This window comes from Rana temporaria (genome assembly GCF_905171775.1).
Source record: "Rana temporaria chromosome 2 unlocalized genomic scaffold, aRanTem1.1 chr2j, whole genome shotgun sequence".
Taxonomy (NCBI): Eukaryota; Metazoa; Chordata; class Amphibia; order Anura; family Ranidae; genus Rana; species Rana temporaria.
Window position 1 is genome coordinate 336,754 of NW_024404414.1, and position 18,262 is coordinate 355,015.

General features: G+C 53.4%; 1 protein-coding gene across 4 annotated transcripts in view; it reads right to left on the bottom strand.

Annotated features, from left to right (window-relative positions):
* LOC120921625 overlaps positions 1 to 13,769 on the bottom strand; it is a 65,369-nt gene extending 51,600 nt beyond the window's left edge. For 3 of the 4 annotated variants that reach the window (XM_040334138.1, XM_040334136.1, XM_040334137.1), the window contains exons 1-2: positions 13,603 to 13,769; positions 3,744 to 4,034 (exon numbers count right to left, since the gene is read on the bottom strand). In XM_040334138.1, coding sequence (XP_040190072.1) covers positions 3,744 to 4,034; positions 13,603 to 13,696 — 385 coding nt within the window. In that variant the 5' untranslated portion in view covers positions 13,697 to 13,769. The remainder of the gene's footprint in view (positions 1 to 3,743; positions 4,035 to 13,602) is intronic. The other variant, XM_040334139.1, reaches the window with a different exon arrangement.
* Positions 13,770 to 18,262: the final 4,493 nt, after the last annotated feature.

The following is an 18,262-nucleotide window of genomic DNA, read 5'->3' on the forward strand; positions in this document are numbered from 1 at the left end:
CCGACGCATGATGTCGGAAAAACCCAGGAAGCACCAGGTGCCCTGGCCGAAAGTGCCGCGGGCGCAAAAATGAGGGCCCGCCCCCCTAAGAGCATAGGCCTGTATGATGGTCTGTCAGATCCACCGAGACAGGGTGGTCGACGAGACCACCAGACCCTTTGTGGGCCAGACACTTGACACAAAAGAGGGTCAGATCTCTAAAACGGAGCCGTAGCAGGCAGGTACACCCGCAAAGCGCGTACCACGCCTGAAGTATGAAAAGCAACCCCCGTAGGATGCGCTGCCAAGGACAGAAGGATGGAAGAACGATGCCCTTATTCAGGCGAAAAGCCGAAACCACCTTCGGAAGAAGGGAAGGTCGCGAGTGCACCACCACCTAATCCTTATGGAGGATAAAGTATGGCGGCTTGCAAGACAAGACCGCCAACTCAGAGACCCCTCTAACAGAAGAAAAGGGCCACCTTCTGAGATCGTGTCAAGAAAAAAAAAATCTGATGTTTCCAAAAGGAAGGCTCCTGAAGAACCGAGAGCACCAGAGTCAAAACTCATGGGGGAAGAGATGGGCCAAGAGGGGAAAGTATATGACAAACCCCCTGCACAAAGAGGTACCCGCCAGGGAACGGGCCCCAAAAAGGCCACCGAAAGAACACAGCCAAGGCTGAAATCTGCCCCCAAACGGTGCTTTAAGCAATTTGAGATCCACTCCAAGCTGTAAAAACAGCAGGACCCTGGCCACCGAGTACATCCGTGGACGTCACTTCATCTCTTCGCACCAGAGATGTAGGCTTGCCAGGTGCGACTGTAGATCTTTCCAGAAGAAGACTACCGTGCCCTCAGCATGGTTGAGATGACCGAGTCGGACAGACCCCGGTCACTTAAAGTCTGGCTACCAACAGCCATGTTAAGCAAGTCAGTGACTGTACAACAGGAGGAAGTATGGGACCTCGAGACAGAAGGACCTCTCGCCCCGACGACCACCAGGGTACCTCTGCTACGAGGCGCCAGAAATCGTCATACCGAGGCCAATCTGGAGCGATTAGAAACATCAGGATCCCCTCAGCCTCCACTCTATGGAGCAGCCAAGGAAGCAACAACAATGGTGGAACGGCATAAAGCCGCCGATACAGACCCCACAGCACGACTTAAGCGTCAGTACCAGAGCACTAGACCTGGCCACTAACTTTGACACCCCTGCGGTGGAGACAAGTGGCCAGGAAGTCCAGGAGCTATAATCTCTCCTGCCCTGTGAGACTCGCTTCCTGCAAGGGAGCCGAAACACCCGTAAGCACAAAAAAAACAGTCACCCTGGTCCAGCATCAGGTGACTTCAGTAGTCCGCCTGCTGGTATACCTGATGGTAGACCGAAGCCACGGCCGTGGCGTTGTCGGCTGAATCCAGATCGAATGACCTTGCAACCTCCTCGAACACAAGGAGAATCAAAGCCTTATCACCCAAATAGTAGGATAATGAACGGTAGACAGGGTCCACAGCAACCAGGCGGCCTCCCACCCAGGTACTTATCAGCCCGACCCTGGGTAGCTACCGAGATCAGACGAGAGCGGACACATTCAAAGAGGTGTGACCGTAGGTCCGCGCAAGTCCAGCAACTCAGGGCCGACTGGACCCCCCAGGTGTCCCCACAACCCGTGAGGCCTGCGTCCGTCGTAAACACCGACCACTGGAAGGAAGAAACAACTTCCCGACCCGAAGAGTCCGGGATCTCCATCACAAAATCAGAGAGACTCTGACTAGGTGGCACCCCGGAATCTGACGATTTCAGAGACAACAAAATGTTTACCACCTGGACAGTATTTCCCCTGAAAAGCCAGAGTGTGGAACTGGGCTACAGTACCGCCTCGAAGGAGGCTACCCACAGGCCCCGGACCTGCATGTACCCAGAGAGAAGACCGATTGCTGTGAAGGTATTGGCATCACACTGACTGAAGAGTCTGCAATTTCTCCAGGGGATGAAGGACCTTCGCCACAGAGGAGTCCAGATCAACCCTAAATACTCCACCGTTGAGTCGGAACCAGGACCGGCTCTAAATGTTTAGCACCCACCCGAAATTTTGGAGGGTCTGAATGGCTATAAACACATCCACTAGGTCTGAGACAGAAGCTGCTCTCAGAAGAAAGTCGAACAAGTAGCCCACGAGGCAAAACCTCGCTGTCCCAACAAAGTTAGGATAATCGCGAGCTCCTAGGTGAAAACCCTTGGTGCTGATGCCAGCTCAAAAGGGAGGGCCACAGACTGACAGAAGCCCTCCCCCATCACGAAGCACAGAAAATTCTGTGACGTGTGCAAAACGGGACACGCATGTATGATGTTCACAAAGGTATTCAGAGCCGGGGGCCCATAGAAAGCCCCAAACCTCCCGTCCTGCAGGAAAGGTGAAAATTACCCCGCAGCTTAGCAAGTCCCACACTGCCCAAAGCAGACCGACAAGCCGGGCGAGGAAAGAACTTTGTTCTGTGGATAGGAGTAAACCCTATCTAGTACTCCGAAGAGAGACCACCTCGCAGACCCACTGGCCAGAGAATAGGGAGGTTCACTGAATTGTGAACCTGTAAGCCACCCCCCCACCTAGAGCAGGGAGGGAAGGCTACATACATTGGTGGGATTTGGGTGCCGGTGACTTGTCCTCAATGTTCCCCTATGGGGGAAGTTCCTCCACTGACTGCGCAGGCGCAAACTTCCCGACGGAAATCCCCGAACCTCGCCCGGCATCCAGGCTCATTCTTTAACATCCCCGTGGATTGGAGGATGTTAAAAAAAGAGCCAAGAGGCTGAGCGAGCGAAGCGACTGGCCACTTTCCTCTAAGTCCACGTCGCCCTGGATGCCGGCCGCCGTTCGGGGATTTCCGTCAGCAAGTTTGCACCTGCGCAGTGCTTGAAGGAACTTTCCCCGACAGCTGGAACCATCTCTGCGCATCAGTTCGCGCATGCGCTGGAACTTCCGTGATACCTGGAACCAGCACGGCAGATCACCGGCGTGATAGCCCAGGGACGGATTAGTCCCCCAGCTGAGCCCTTGGTGGCCTGGGAGGTCTTTAAAAATACATACACAAAGTGTGTATGTATATTATGGAAGTGTATGCACACATGTCTTTGGAGGGTGGGAGGAAACCGGAGTACCCGGAGGAAACCCACGCAGACGCAGGGAGAGACAATGTAAACTCCAGGCAGATTGGCGCGTTAAGCGGATACTCTCAAACGTCACTTACGGACAGGAGAGTGGAACGCACGCGTCAGGACCTGGGCTTGAACCTGGGACCTCTTCTATAATGGGATTAACCACTACACCACCGTGTGGAGAAAACCAAAAACAGAAAGCCCTGGATAACAAGGGCGCAGCTTTCAATGAAGCTTCACAGACCTATATGAGGCCCTGGACCAACAGGTCCGCTAGCCTAATATCTTCGGGAAGAAAGACGGTGCTACTTCACTGTCTGGTGCAAAATGCTCACTCCGTGAGTGACTGAGACCCCAGAGCAGTGGCCACAATAGGCCGCAAGTCAGACCCCAGCATGGTAAACATGGCAAAGGGACAGTATTTCAGATCTTCTAACAGTCAGATCCATACAACTACGATTGGTCATATCGATCACATGATTACAATGTAGACAAAACAGCCATGATGAAGGTTTGGCCCACAGCTATCACATGGTACTGGGGAGCCAATCAAAGCACCTTGTACCATGTGATACGCTTCAGCCAATGAAGCTTTGGTAAGAAGACTTACCTCGTACAGTGAGTTTGATCTCTGTGTACTGATACACACTATTCACCAACACCTCCGCCTTGTAGTCCCCGGAGTCTCCTATAGTCAGGTTCCTTATGGTGAGTCTTCCATTGGTTCTATCAATAGTCGTTCTGTTCTTTAGATGGTAAAATGTGGGCTCATCTGGGGTGTTCAGCTCCATGTCCACCAACTTGTTACCATTTATCTTCCAGTTTATCTCTGTGGGATTTCCAGTGTATTTTGGCACCATGATGACTTCACTGCCCACCAATTTTACTTCTGTTTGTTGAGCTGCAGAGAGAGGAAAGAGTTAAATTATGTACACAACATGGGGGGAGGGGCTGCACCTACATTTCAGGAGGGTGTGCGGGGACCCTGCCAACATTGCAGCACCGGGGTCCTAAACTCAGTGTGTATGGGAGACACCGGGCACAACCGGGCCCCTCTGCTGGGTACTATCACCCCTACACTCACCCCCCATGTCCTGCTGCTTGGCATTGTACCCCCTATACTCACCCCATGTCCTGCTGCTTGGCATTGTACCCCCTATACTCACCCCATGTCCTACCGCTTGGCATTGTACCCCCTATACTCACCCCATGTCCTACTGCTTGGCATTGTACCCCTATACTCACCCCATGTCCTACCGCTTGGCATTGTACCCCTATACTCACCCCATGTCCTACTGCTTGGCATTGTACCCCCTATCCTACTGCTTGGCATTGTACCCCCTATACTCGTACCCCATATCCTACTGCTTGGCATTGTACCCCCTATACTCACCCCATGTCCTACTGCTTGGCATTGTACCCCCTATACTCACCCCGTGTCCTGCTGATTGGCATTGTACCCCCTATACTCACCCCATGTCCTACTGCTTGGCATTGTACCCCCTATACTCAGCCCATATCCTACTGCTTGGCATTGTACCCTTATACTCACCCCATGTCCTACTGCTTGGCATTGTACCCCCTATACTCACTCCATGTCCTGCTGCTTGGCATTGTACCCCTATACTCACCCCATGTCCCACTGCTTGGCATTGTACCCTTATACTCACCCCATGTCCTGCTGCTTGGCATTGTACCCCCTATACTCACCCCATGTCCTACTGCTTGGCATTGTACCCCCTATACTCACCCCATGTCCTACCGCTTGGCATTGTACCCCTATACTCACCCCATGTCCTACCGCTTGGCATTGTACCCCTATACTCACCCCATGTCCTACCGCTTGGCATTGTACCCCTATACTCACCCCATGTCCTACTGCTTGGCATTGTACCCCCTATACTCGTACCCCATATCCTACTGCTTGGCATTGTACCCCCTATACTCACCCCATGTCCTACTGCTTGGCATTGTACCCCCTATACTCACCCCGTGTCCTGCTGATTGGCATTGTACCCCCTATACTCACCCCATGTCCTACTGCTTGGCATTGTACCCCTATACTCACCCCATATCATACTGCTTGGCATTGTACCCCTATACTCACCCCATGTCCTACTGCTTGGCATTGTACCCCCTATACTCACCCCATATCCTACTGCTTGGCATTGTACCCCCTATACTCACCCCATGTCCTACCGCTTGGCATTGTACCCCCTATACTCACCCCATGTCCTACTGCTTGGCATTGTACCCCTATACTCACCCCATATCCTACTGCTTGGCATTGTACCCCTATACTCACCCCATGTCCTACTGCTTGGCATTGTACCCCTATACTCACCCCATATCCTACTGCTTGGCATTGTACCCCCTATACTCACCCCATGTCCTACTGCTTGGCATTGTACCCCCTATACTCACCCCATGTCCTACCGCTTGGCATTGTACCCCTATACTCACCCCATGTCCTACTGCTTGGCATTGTACCCCCTATACTCACCCCATGTCCTACTGCTTGGCATTGTACCCCCTATACTCACCCCATGTCCTACTGCTTGGCATTGTACCCCCTATACTCACCCCGCCCCAGTAGAAGGGCCCCTATATTTACAACAAGGCTGCCATGCTTACCCACAATGCTCCCCTGTACTCACCCCTCACCACTGGCTGAGGGAATTTTTGTTAAAGTGGAACTCTGGTCTGAAAATTCCTGCTAGATGACTTTAGGCCGGCCCCATTTTCCGCTAAAAAGGAAGTCCCTATATTTTGTAAAATCCAGTAATGCATAGTCTCACCCTGCTCTGCACATGCTCAGTTGTTCTCCATTGTTCAGCACTGTGTCTAAAATCAAAGCCACTATAGGCCGATCAGCCGACAGCCTAAATATTTACTGCTGCTCAGGGGTTCAGGCAAAATGGCCGCCCCCAGCAAGACAAAAATGGAAACAATGCTGGAGGCATTTTTCAACACACACCAATTCTAGTAGAATAATCATCATTGTGGAATGGACGCTCCTTGCTAAAGAACAATATTTTCTATCCAGTTGTTTTGGGTAAAGTTCTGCTTTATTATTGGTGGTCATCTGACTGGGAAGTCCATGTTATTGGGGGGAGGGGGACGAATGTGATCTGTGCGCATGCTCTCTGGCCCCCTGATGAGGAACAGGCCTTTCCTGAAGGATGGACCTTCATTTTTATATTTGGGCCGACTTGTAGCGCCCTCTACCTTGGGTAGGCGCTAGACATGTAGAGTTTGAGGTTCTGTCGGGCAGGTAAATTTAAGCAGGCCTATGCTGTGAGCTAGGCCTGCTTGTTTTTGGGTTGGGGGGCAGTGGGTGTGACCAACATGTGCTTCAGCTCTTGGGCGCCTCCCTTGCTTTCGGTGAGAATGTTCTGGAAGAGGGGCAGGGCTGAGAGTTGGAGTGGCATGGAGTACATGTGAGGAGCCCTGACCAATCCCCCCAACTAGGATTGGCAGGGGGCAGGCCTCCTACATATACTCACAGTCAGCCTGCTAGGGAGGAGTTGTTGACTGGGGGGAATTGAAAGATGGAGTGCTAGACTGTGTGCTGGAGAAATACCCCCATTCTACTGCTTGGCATTGTACCCCCTATACTCAGCCCATGTCCTACTGCTTGGCATTGTACCCCCTATACTCACCCCGTGTCCTACTGCTTGGCATTGTACCCCCTATACTCACCCCATATCATACTGCTTGGCATTGTACCCCTATACTCACCCCATATACTGCTTGGCATTGTACCCCTATACTCACCCCATATCATACTGCTTGGCATTGTACCCCCTATACTCACCCCATATACTGCTTGGCATTGTACCTCCTATACTCACCCCATGTCCCACTGCTTGGCATTGTACCCCTATACTCACCCCATATCATACTGCTTGGCATTGTACCCCCTATACTCACCCCATATACTGCTTGGCATTGTACCTCCTATACTCACCCCGTGTCCTGCTGATTGGCATTGTACCCCTATACTCACCCCATATCATACTGCTTGGCATTGTACCCCCTATACTCACCCCATATACTGCTTGGCATTGTACCTCCTATACTCACCCCGTGTCCTGCTGATTGGCATTGTACCCCTATACTCACCCCATGTCCTGCTGCTTGGCATTGTACCCCCTATACTCACCCCGTGTCCTGCTGATTGGCATTGTACCCCTATACTCGCCCCGGCCCCAGTAGAAGGATGGGCGTTGCAGGCAGCCTTCCCTAATGGCATTTTAGTGCCTGCCCATCAGTGCCCATAAAGGTCACCTATCAGTGCCCAATGCCCATAAGTGCCACTTAATCTGTATTGTGCTTTGAGAAACTGTCACATGACATTTAACCACTTAAGGACCGCCTAACGCTGATATATGTCGGCAGAATGGCACGGCTGGGCACAGGCACGTATAGGCAAGTCCTCTTTAAGTGCTCAGCCGCGGGTCGGTCTCACGCGCCCGCAACCCGGTCCGAAGCTCCGTGGCCGCGGGACCCGATCACCGCCGGCGTCCCGCGATCGATTCACAGGGGCTGAAGAACAGGGAGAGATGAGTTCTTCTCTGTGGCAAGGTCATTGATCGTCTGTTCCCTGATATAGGGAAAGACAATCAATGTCACACGTCCAGCCCCGCCCCCCCCCTACAGTTAGAAACACATATGAGGTCACACATAACCCCTACAGCGCCCCCTAGTGGTTAACTCCCAAACTGCCATTTTCACAGTAATCGGTGAATTTTTATAGCACTTTTTGCTGTGAAAATGACAATGGTCCCAAAAATGTGTCAAAAGTGTCCGCCATGTCGCAATCACGAGAAAAAAAAAAAAAAGAAGATTAAGAAAAATGCCATAAAACTACCCCCTATTTTGTAAACGCTATAAATTTTGTGCAATCGATAAACGCCAATTGTATATATATATATATATTTTTTTTTTGGGGGGGGGGATATTTATTATAGCAAAAAGTAAAAAATATTGAATTTTTTTCAAGATTGTCGCTCTATTTTTGTTTATAGCGCAAAAAATAAAAATCGCAGAGGTGATCAAATACCACCAAAAGAAATCTCTATTTGTGGGGAAAAAAGGACACCAATTTTGTTTGGGAGCCACGTCGCACCACCGCGCAATTGTCAGTTAAAGCGACGCAGTGCCGAATCGCAAAAAGGGGCCGGGTCCTTTAGCTGCCTAATGGTCCGGGGCTGAAGTGGTTAAAAAAAAAAAAAAAAAAAAAAAAAAAAAAGTATCGGCACTCGGTAAGTGGTATCGGGACAACCCTATCTACAAGTGTGATGTACGGGTGTCTGGCAGAAGGGTGAATTTGCTTGGATGTTAGTAACTAGTGGCAACACACCGCTACATTTGGAGGTCCCACCTTCAAGGTTTACCTGCTGGCCGTTGCCCCTAGCAACCAGAGAAGGTGGGGGGGGGGGGGGAGGAGGGACTTTGCCTGTTTTGTCATCAAGGGATTTTACTATGGGGGAAAGACTATGGCCCATATTCTCATAGAAGTTACGATGGAGTATCTCAGGATACTCCATCGTAACTCCCTTTTTGGCCCGTGTATCTATGCTCCTGATTCTCAGAATCATTTTTGCATAGATACACTTAAGATCCGCCATCTGTAAGTCACTTACACTGGCGGATCTTAAATGTAATGACGCCGGCCGCCGCTAGATGGCATTTACGTGAAGGAGTCATTTGCATATGCAAATGATCCTTCTACGCCGTTTCCCGAACGAGTTCGCGTCGCGTAACCGTCGCTAACGTCGTTTGCGTAAGCGGAAACTTACTCCTGCTATATGAGGAGTAAATTTCCGCAAGTCTCACGTAGGCCATGTTATGGATGGCGTCGGGTCCGCGACGTGTTTTTTCGTCGGGTACGTCGTTTCCGTAAGTCGTTCTTGAATACAACTTTACGTCAATGACGCACACGTCGGCGTCATTGACGTTTTCCGCCGAGAACTGGAGCATGCGCACTGGGCTTTTTGCAGCCCGGCGCATGCCCAGTTCTTTCGCATCGGGGGCGCGCTTCATTTGAATGGAAGACGCCCCCTTGGAGATCCGCCAGGCTACGCCGGGACACTTACACTCCGCTGTCCCAACTTATGGAGCAAGTGTTTGAGGAATACAACACCTGCTCCAGTAAGTTGGGACAGCGGAGTGTAAGTGCCCTAAGCGCAGCAGGCGGAGATTTTGCGAGAATATGGCCCTATATGTTCTGCTTAAAAAAATAAAATAAAATAAATTTTACTTTTTGCAAGTGTTTGCCCATAGGAACCAGAAAACTCCATGTTTAACAAGTGCCGTCGTCAGTAGCAACCATCTAATCTTATTGTTGCCATCGCCGCCTGCAACCCAGTAAACCACAACCGGAGCCGGGGTGGACAATTGTACTATTGCCTGCAACTTAGGGCTGGGGGGGGGGGGGGGGGGGGGGGGGAATTTGATTGGATTTAAAATTCGAGTTGGTAGGTTAAATCGATTCATGTTTTCAATAAATCAAATCCCCCCCCCCAGGACCGATGTCTTGTCGATCTGGTTCCCCCATCGAGATGGTTCTCTGCCTGACTGCGCAGGCGAAGCCCATGCAAATCTCCGAACCTCGGGCGGCATCCCGGCTCATTCCTTAACATCCCCGTGGATTGGAGAATGTTAAAAAAAAAAAAAAAAAAAAAAAAGAGCCAGGAGGCCGAGCGAGCGCAACGAGCCGCCCGAGCGAAGCGAGGACGTGAGGCCGACTGGCCACTTACCGCAAATTCCACGTCGCCCTGGAGGTTCGGTGATTTCCGTCAGCAAGGATTGCGCCTGCGCAGTCAAGACAGGAACCACATCGATAGGAGGAACCATATCGTCAGATCCCCGGCACTAAGAATCCTCCTATTACCGGGTGCGGACCCTCACAACTGACCCTCCTGTGTCCCTCCTGTCCTGATAGCCTCCCTGGGGTGTGCAGGGGAGAAGTCAGTCAGCTGTGATCCCAGGAAAGGGCCGCCAGGCTGGCCGTCACTGACTAGGCCGAAGCCACGCCTAAAAAAAATTCCTGCCCGCAGCTCCTCAGGACCGACGATAAGAGTCCTCCTGCTACCGGGTGCGGAACCTCATAACTGACCCTCCTGCCTTGGTGGCCTCTCCGGGGTGTGCAGGGGAGAAGTCAATCTGCCGCGATCCTGGGAAAAGGCCGTGAGGTCTTTAGGACCAGCGCGATGTCCATCAGAAAATAAATAAATTTGATTTGAATTGTAAAACAAAATTATATATATATATATATATAAAAAAAAAAAAAACACAACCCCGGCTCTACTGCAACTCAGTGACTGTAAAACATGTGCTGTTACCCGTGGCAACCATGGCGAGCGATCACGCTCTTGGATCACAAACATGTCCAGCGCTCTGCATGGCGCGGGCATTGCAGAAACTTTAATGCGACTTTTAGGCTGCATTCACACCTGAGCGACAGCCGCGATCGGCGGCAGCGGCGTATTTTGCCGCTAGTGTGAAACCTTCGATTTTTTTTTTTCTAAGTCTTCCCATTGCTGTCAATGGGAAAACGCCTATGTCGCTTGAAAAAAAGGGTCCGGGACTTTTTTTCAGGCGACAGGCGTTCCGCGTCTATGAGATGTGAACCATCTCCATAGACAGCAATGGGAATTCTCCCCTCTAGCGGCAGAAGCGTCCGGCGTTTTGTCGCTCAGATGTGAATACAGTCTTAAAATCCTGCCTGACACAGAAAAGGGAGTGAAAGTCACATGACAGCCGCCTGGAGTTTACCAAAAGGCACCTGAAGGACTCTGATCACGAGAAACAAAATTCTCTGGTCTGATGAAACAAAGATTGAACTCTTTGGCCTGAATGGCAAGTGTCATGTGTGGAAGAAAACCAAGCCCCGCCCATCACCTGGACAATACCATCCCTACTGTGAAGCATGGTGGCGGCAGCATCATGCTGTGGGGATGTTTTTCAGTGGCAGGAACTGGGAGACTAGTCAGAATGAGGGAAAGATGAATGCAGCAATGCACAGACATCCTTGATGAAAACCTTCTCCAGAGCGCTCTGAACCTCAGACTGGGGGGGAAGGTTTATCTTCCAAACAGGATAACGACCCTAAGCACACAGCCAATATAACAAAGGAGTGGCTACGGCAGGGATCGACAAATCCCGGTCGCCATGGCGACTAGAAATAGTGTCCTGGCGACTTGGCTTGGAAGGTGGGCAAAAAAAAACAATTTTTTTTTGTGAGCTGGCGCCATCTGGTGGTGGCCGTTGGTATTACAAGTTAAACAGCAATTCTAATTGTCATTTTTCACTATTTTCACTGCCATCTTCTTCCCTCTAATTAGAACCCCCAAACATTATATATATTTTTTATCCTAACACCTTAGAGAATAAAATGGCGATCGTTGCAATACTTTCTGTCACGCCGTATTTGCGCAGCGGTCTTACAAGCGCACTTTTTTTGGAAAAAAAAAAATGTACACTTTTTTTAATTAAAAAAATAAGACAACAGTAAAGTTATCCCCATTTTTTTTTTTTATATTATGAAAGATAATGTTACGCCGAGTAAATTGATACCCAACATGTCACGCTTCAAAATTGCGTCCGCTCGTGGAATGCCGATAAACTTTTACCCTTTAAAATCTTCATTGGCGACGTTTAGAAAAAATCTACAGGTTGCATGTTTTGAGTTACAGAGGAGGTCTAGGGATAGAATTATTGATCTCGCTCTAACGATCGCGGCGATACCTCACATGTGTAGTTTGAACACCGTTTACATATGCGGGCGCTGCTCGCGTATGTGTTCGCTTCTGCGCGCAAGCTCGTCGGGACGGGGCGCGTTTTCTGGCTCCTTACTTTTTTAGCTGGCTCCTAGATTCCAAGCAAATTTGTCAAACCCTGGGCTACGGGACAACACTGTGAGGGGCCCGGCCAGACTCCAGACTTGAACCCGATTGGACATCTCTGGAGAGATCTGAAAATGGCTGAGTGGTGAGCGCCGCCTCCCCATCCAACCTGATGGAGCTTTGGAGGTCCTGCTAAGAGGAACGGGAGAAACTGCCCAAAAATAGGAGTGCCGAGCTTGTAGCCTCATACTCAGAAAGACTGGAGGATGTGATTGGAGCCAAAGGAGCTTCACCAATGTATTAAGCAAAGACTGTGACACTTATGCGCAGAGGGAGGGGCCTGTGGCACTTATGCACAGGGGATTTTATCTTTTTTTTATTTCATACAATCTTCTCTCACGTTGTCATTATGGGGGATGTTTGTAGAATTTTGGAGGAAAATAATTACTTTAATCCTTTTGGAATACGGCTGTAACATAAGATGTGGAAAAAGTGAAGCGCTGTGAGTACTTCCCGGATGATGCTCTGTGTATATAACAATCCTCTAATAAAAAATACAAGTTGTATGCACTTCAGTCATACATGAGGGTCTTAAAAGTCCCCAATAGAAAATACTCCTCGTTCCCCCATAAAACATATGCCCAGTAAAAAGGTTTCCGTACACAACACGGGCCCCTGTACACAGTGGGAGGGCCCCTATACACAACACGGGCCCCTGTACACAACACGGGCCCCTGTACACAACACTGGCCCCTGTACACAACACTGGCCCCTGTACACAACACGGGCCCCTGTACACAACACGGGCCCCTGTACACAACACGGGCCCCTGTACACAACACGGGCCCCTGTACACAGTGGGAGGGCCCCTATACACAACACGGCCCCCGGTACACAACACTGGCCCCTGTACACAACACTGGCCCCTGTACACAACACGGGCCCCTGTACACAACACGGGCCCCTGTACACAACACGGGCCCCTGTACACAACACGGGCCCCTGTACACAACACGGGCCCCTGTACACAACACGGGCCCCTGTACACAACACTGGCCCCTGTACACAACACTGGCCCCTGTACACAACACGGGCCCCTGTACACAACACGGGCCCCTGTACACAACACGGGCCCCTGTACACAACACTGGCCCCTGTACACAACACTGGCCCCTGTACACAACACGGGCCCCTGTACACAACACTGGCCCCTGTACACAACACGGGCCCCTGTACACAACACGGGCCCCTGTACACAACACGGGCCCCTGTACACAACACGGGCCCCTGTACACAACACGGGCCCCTGTACACAACACGGGCCCCTGTACACAACACGGGCCCCTGTACACAACACGGGCCCCTGTACACAACACGGGCCCCTGTACACAACACGGGCCCCTGTACACAACACGGGCCCCTGTACACAACACGGGCCCCTGTACACAACACGGGCCCCTGTACACAACACGGGCCCCTGTACACAACACGGGCCCCTGTACACAACACGGGCCCCTGTACACAGTGGTAGGACCCCCTGTACAGTACAATGAAAAGGGCACCTATGATCATACTGGGCCCCGATACACGACCAGGGCCCCTATAAGGAATACTCACCCCCGGCACCGAGTAGTAGGACCCCCAGCACGGTGAGGAGGCCTATCAGTCTCCGATGACCCGCCATCTTTTTCTGACAGAACCGCGCCCACATTTCCGGGGAAAGATGGCGTCACATCGAAAGTGAAAGTAGAAAGAGGCGCCTGGTGTGCTGTATACTGTGAGTCCCCGCCCCTTCCGAGATGTATATCCGGAGAGATCCCCCCCCCCCCCGAGAGACCCCGCCCCTTCCCGATGTATATCCGGAGAGACCCCGCCCCTCCCCGATGTACCCCCCTCCCAGAGACCCCGCCCCTTCCCGATGTACCCGAGATCCCCCCCCTTCCCGATGTACCCCATGAGAGACCTCGCCCCTCCCCGATGTACCCCATGAGAGACCTCGCCCCTCCCCGATGTACCCCCCTCCCAGAGACCCCGCCCCTTCCCGATGTACATCCTGAGAGACCCCGCCCCTTCCCGATGTACATCCTGAGAGACCCCGCCCCTTCCCGATGTACATCCTGAGAGACCCCGCCCCTTCCCGATGTACCCCATGAGAGACCCCGCCCCTTCCCGATGTACATCCTGAGAGACCCCGCCCCTTCCCGATGTACATCCTGAGAGACCCCGCCCCTCCCCGATGTACATCCTGAGAGACCCCGCCCCTTCCCGATGTACATCCTGAGAGACCCCGCCCCTTCCCGATGTACATCCTGAGAGACCCCGCCCCTTCCCGATGTACATCCTGAGAGACCCCGCCCCTTCCCAATGTACCCCATGAGAGAACCCGCCCCTTCCCGATGTACATCCTGAGAGACCCCGCCCCTTCCCGATGTACATCCTGAGAGACCCCGCCCCTTCCCAATGTACCCCATGAGAGAACCCGCCCCTTCCCGATGTACATCCTGAGAGACCCCGCCCCTTCCCGATGTACATCCTGAGAGACCCCGCCCCTTCCCAATGTACCCCATGAGAGACCCCGCCCCTTCCCGATGTACATCCTGAGAGACCCCGCCCCTTCCCGATGTACCCGAGATCCCCCCCCTTCCCGATGTACCCCCCCAGAGACCCCGCCCCTCCCCGATGTACCCCATGAGAGACCCCGCCCCTTCCCGATGTACATCCTGAGAGACCCCGCCCCTTCCCGATGTACATCCTGAGAGACCCCGCCCCTTCCCGATGTACATCCTGAGAGACCCCGCCCCTTCCCAATGTACCCCATGAGAGACCCCGCCCCTTCCCGATGTACCCCATGAGAGACCCCGCCCCTTCCCAATGTACCCCATGAGAGACCCCGCCCCTTCCTAATGTACATCCTGAGAGACCCCGCCCCTTCCCGATGTACCCCATGAGAGACCCCGCCCCTTCCCGATGTACCCCATGAGAGACCCCGCCCCTCCCCGATGTACATCCTGAGAGACCCCACCCCTCCCCGATGTACATCCTGAGAGACCCCGCCCCTTCCCAATGTACCCCATGAGAGACCCCGCCCCTTCCCGATGTACCCCATGAGAGACCCCGCCCCTTCCCGATGTACCCCATGAGAGACCCCGCCCCTCCCCGATGTACATCCTGAGAGACCCCACCCCTCCCCGATGTACATCCTGAGAGACCCCACCCCTCCCCGATATACACTCCGAGACCCCGCCCCTCCCCGATATACACCCTGAGACCCCACCCATTCCCCAATGTACACCCTGAGACCCCGCCCCTTCCCCAATGTACACCCTGAGACCCCGCCCCTCCCCAATGTACACCCTGAGACCCCGCCCCTCCCCAATGTACACCCTGAGACCCCACCCATTCCCCAATGTACACCCTGAGACCCCGCCCCTTCCCCAATGTACACCCTGAGACCCCGCCCCTCCCCAATGTACACTCTGAGACCCCGCCCATCCCCGATATACACCCTGAGACCCCGCCCCTCCCCAAAGTACCCCATGAGAGACCCCACCCCTTCCCGATGTACCCCATGAGAGACCCCGCCCCTTCCCAATGTACCCCATGAGAGACCCCGCCCCTCCCCGATGTACATCCTGAGAGACCACGCCCCTCTCCAATGTACCCCATGAGAGACCCCGCCCCTCCCTGATATACACTCTGAGACCCCGCCCCTCCCTGATATACACTCTGAGACCCCCACCCCTCTCCAATGTACACCCTGAGAGACCCCCACCCCGATACACATAGAAGGATCCATGTAGAGGACTGTACAATGTAACATTGGAGGGGGGGGGGCAGTAGAAGTCAGTTGGGTACACGCCAGGAGTGGTGTAAACACGCGCATGCGTGGGATGAACTTTCTCTTCTGCTTTTCTTCATAAGAAAACATTTCTATACTGTGGAGGAAATGGGGGGGATGGGGTCAGGAACTCCCCCGTTATCCGGTCACCAGGGGGAGGGAATTCCGGTGTTTCTTTCATAAATCTGAACTCCGGATATTACCTTATAGTTGGCTGTGACATCATCACTGTTCTATATATAGCCTGAGCAGAGCTGTGGGAGGGGCCCAGCAGTCTCCACCCACTACAGAAAACAACAGGAGGGGCGGAGACAAGACCAGTCCTCCTGCACAAGGACAGAGAGCAGAGCTGTGGGAGGGGACAGCAGGCTCCACCCACTACAGAAAACAACAGGAGGGGGCGGAGACAAGAGGAGTCACCCTACAAGGACAGAGAGCAGAGCTGTGGGAGGGGCCCAGCAGTCTCCACCCACTACAGAAAACAACAGGAGGGGCGGAGACAAGACCAGTCCTCCTGCACAAGGACAGAGAGCAGAGCTGTGGGAGGGGACAGCAGGCTCCACCCACTACAGAAAACAACAGGAGGAGGCGGAGGCAAGAGGAGTCACCCTACAAGGAGAGAGCAGAGCTGTGGGAGGGGACAGCAGTCTCCACCCACTACAGAAAACAACAGGAGGGGGCGGAGACAAGAGCAGTCACCCTGCACAAGGACAGAGAGCAGAGCTGTGGGAGGGGACAGCAGGCTCCACCCACTACAGAAAACAACAGGAGGAGGCGGAGGCAAGAGGAGTCACCCTACAAGGAGAGAGAGCAGAGCTATGGGAGGGGACAGCAGGCTCCACCCAGTACTGAAAACAACAGGAGGGGGCGGAGGCAAGAGGAGTCACCCTACAAGGAGAGAGCAGAGCTGTGGGAGGGGACAGCAGTCTCCACCCACTACAGAAAACAACAGGAGGGGGCGGAGACAAGAGCAGTCCTCCTGCACAAGGACAGAGAGCAGAGCTGTGGGAGGGGACAGCAGGCTCCACCCACTACTGAAAACAACAGGAGGGGGCGGAGGCAAGAGCAGTCCTCCTGCACAAGGACAGAGAGCAGAGCTGTGGGAGGGGACAGCAGGCTCCACCCACTACTGAAAACAACAGGAGGGGGCGGAGGCAAGAGCAGTCACCCTGCACAAGGACAGAGAGCAGAGCTGTGGGAGGGGACAGCAGGCTCCACCCACTACAGAAAACAACAGGAGGGGGCGGAGACAAGAGCAGTCCTCCTGCACAAGGACAGAGAGCAGAGCTGTGGGAGGGGACAGCAGGCTCCACCCACTACTGAAAACAACAGGAGGGGGCGGAGGCAAGAGCAGTCACCCTGCACAAGGACAGAGAGCAGAGCTGTGGGAGGGGACAGCAGGCTCCACCCACTACAGAAAACAACAGGAGGGGGCGGAGGCAAGAGGAGTCACCCTACAAGGAGAGAGAGCAGAGCTATGGGAGGGGACAGCAGGCTCCACCCACTACTGAAAACAACAGGAGGGGGCGGAGGCAAGAGGAGTCACCCTACAAGGAGAGAGCAGAGCTGTGGGAGGGGCCCTGCAGTCTCCACCCACTACAGAAAACAACAGGAGGGGGCGGAGACAAGAGCAGTCACCCTGCACAAGGACAGAGAGCAGAGCTGTGGGAGGGGACAGCAGGCTCCACCCACTACAGAAAACAACAGGAGGGGGCGGAGGCAAGAGGAGTCACCCTACAAGGAGAGAGAGCAGAGCTATGGGAGGGGACAGCAGGCTCCACCCAGTACTGAAAACAACAGGAGGGGGCGGAGGCAAGAGGAGTCACCCTACAAGGAGAGAGCAGAGCTGTGGGAGGGGACAGCAGTCTCCACCCACTACAGAAAACAACAGGAGGGGGCGGAGACAAGAGCAGTCCTCCTGCACAAGGACAGAGAGCAGAGCTGTGGGAGGGGACAGCAGGCTCCACCCACTACTGAAAACAACAGGAGGGGGCGGAGGCAAGAGGAGTCACCCTACAAGGAGAGAGCAGAGCTATGGGAGGGGACAGCAGGCTCCACCCACTACAGAAAACAACAGGAGGGGCGGAGACAAGAGCAGTCACCCTACAAGGAGAGAGCAGAGCTGTGGGAGGGGACAGCAGGCTCCACCCACTTCAGAAAACAACAGGAGGGGGCGGAGACAAGAGCAGTCACCCTACAAGGAGAGAGAGCAGAGCTGTGGGAGGGGCCGAGCAGGCTCCACCCACTACAGAAAATAACAGGAGGGGGCGGAGACAAGAGCAGTCCTCCTGCACAAGGACAGAGAGCAGAGCTGTGGGAGGGGACAGCAGGCTCCACCCACTACAGAAAACAACAGGAAGGGGCGGAGACAAGAGCAGTCACCCTACAAGGAGAGAGAGCAGAGCTGTGGGAGGGGACAGCAGGCTCCACCCACTACTG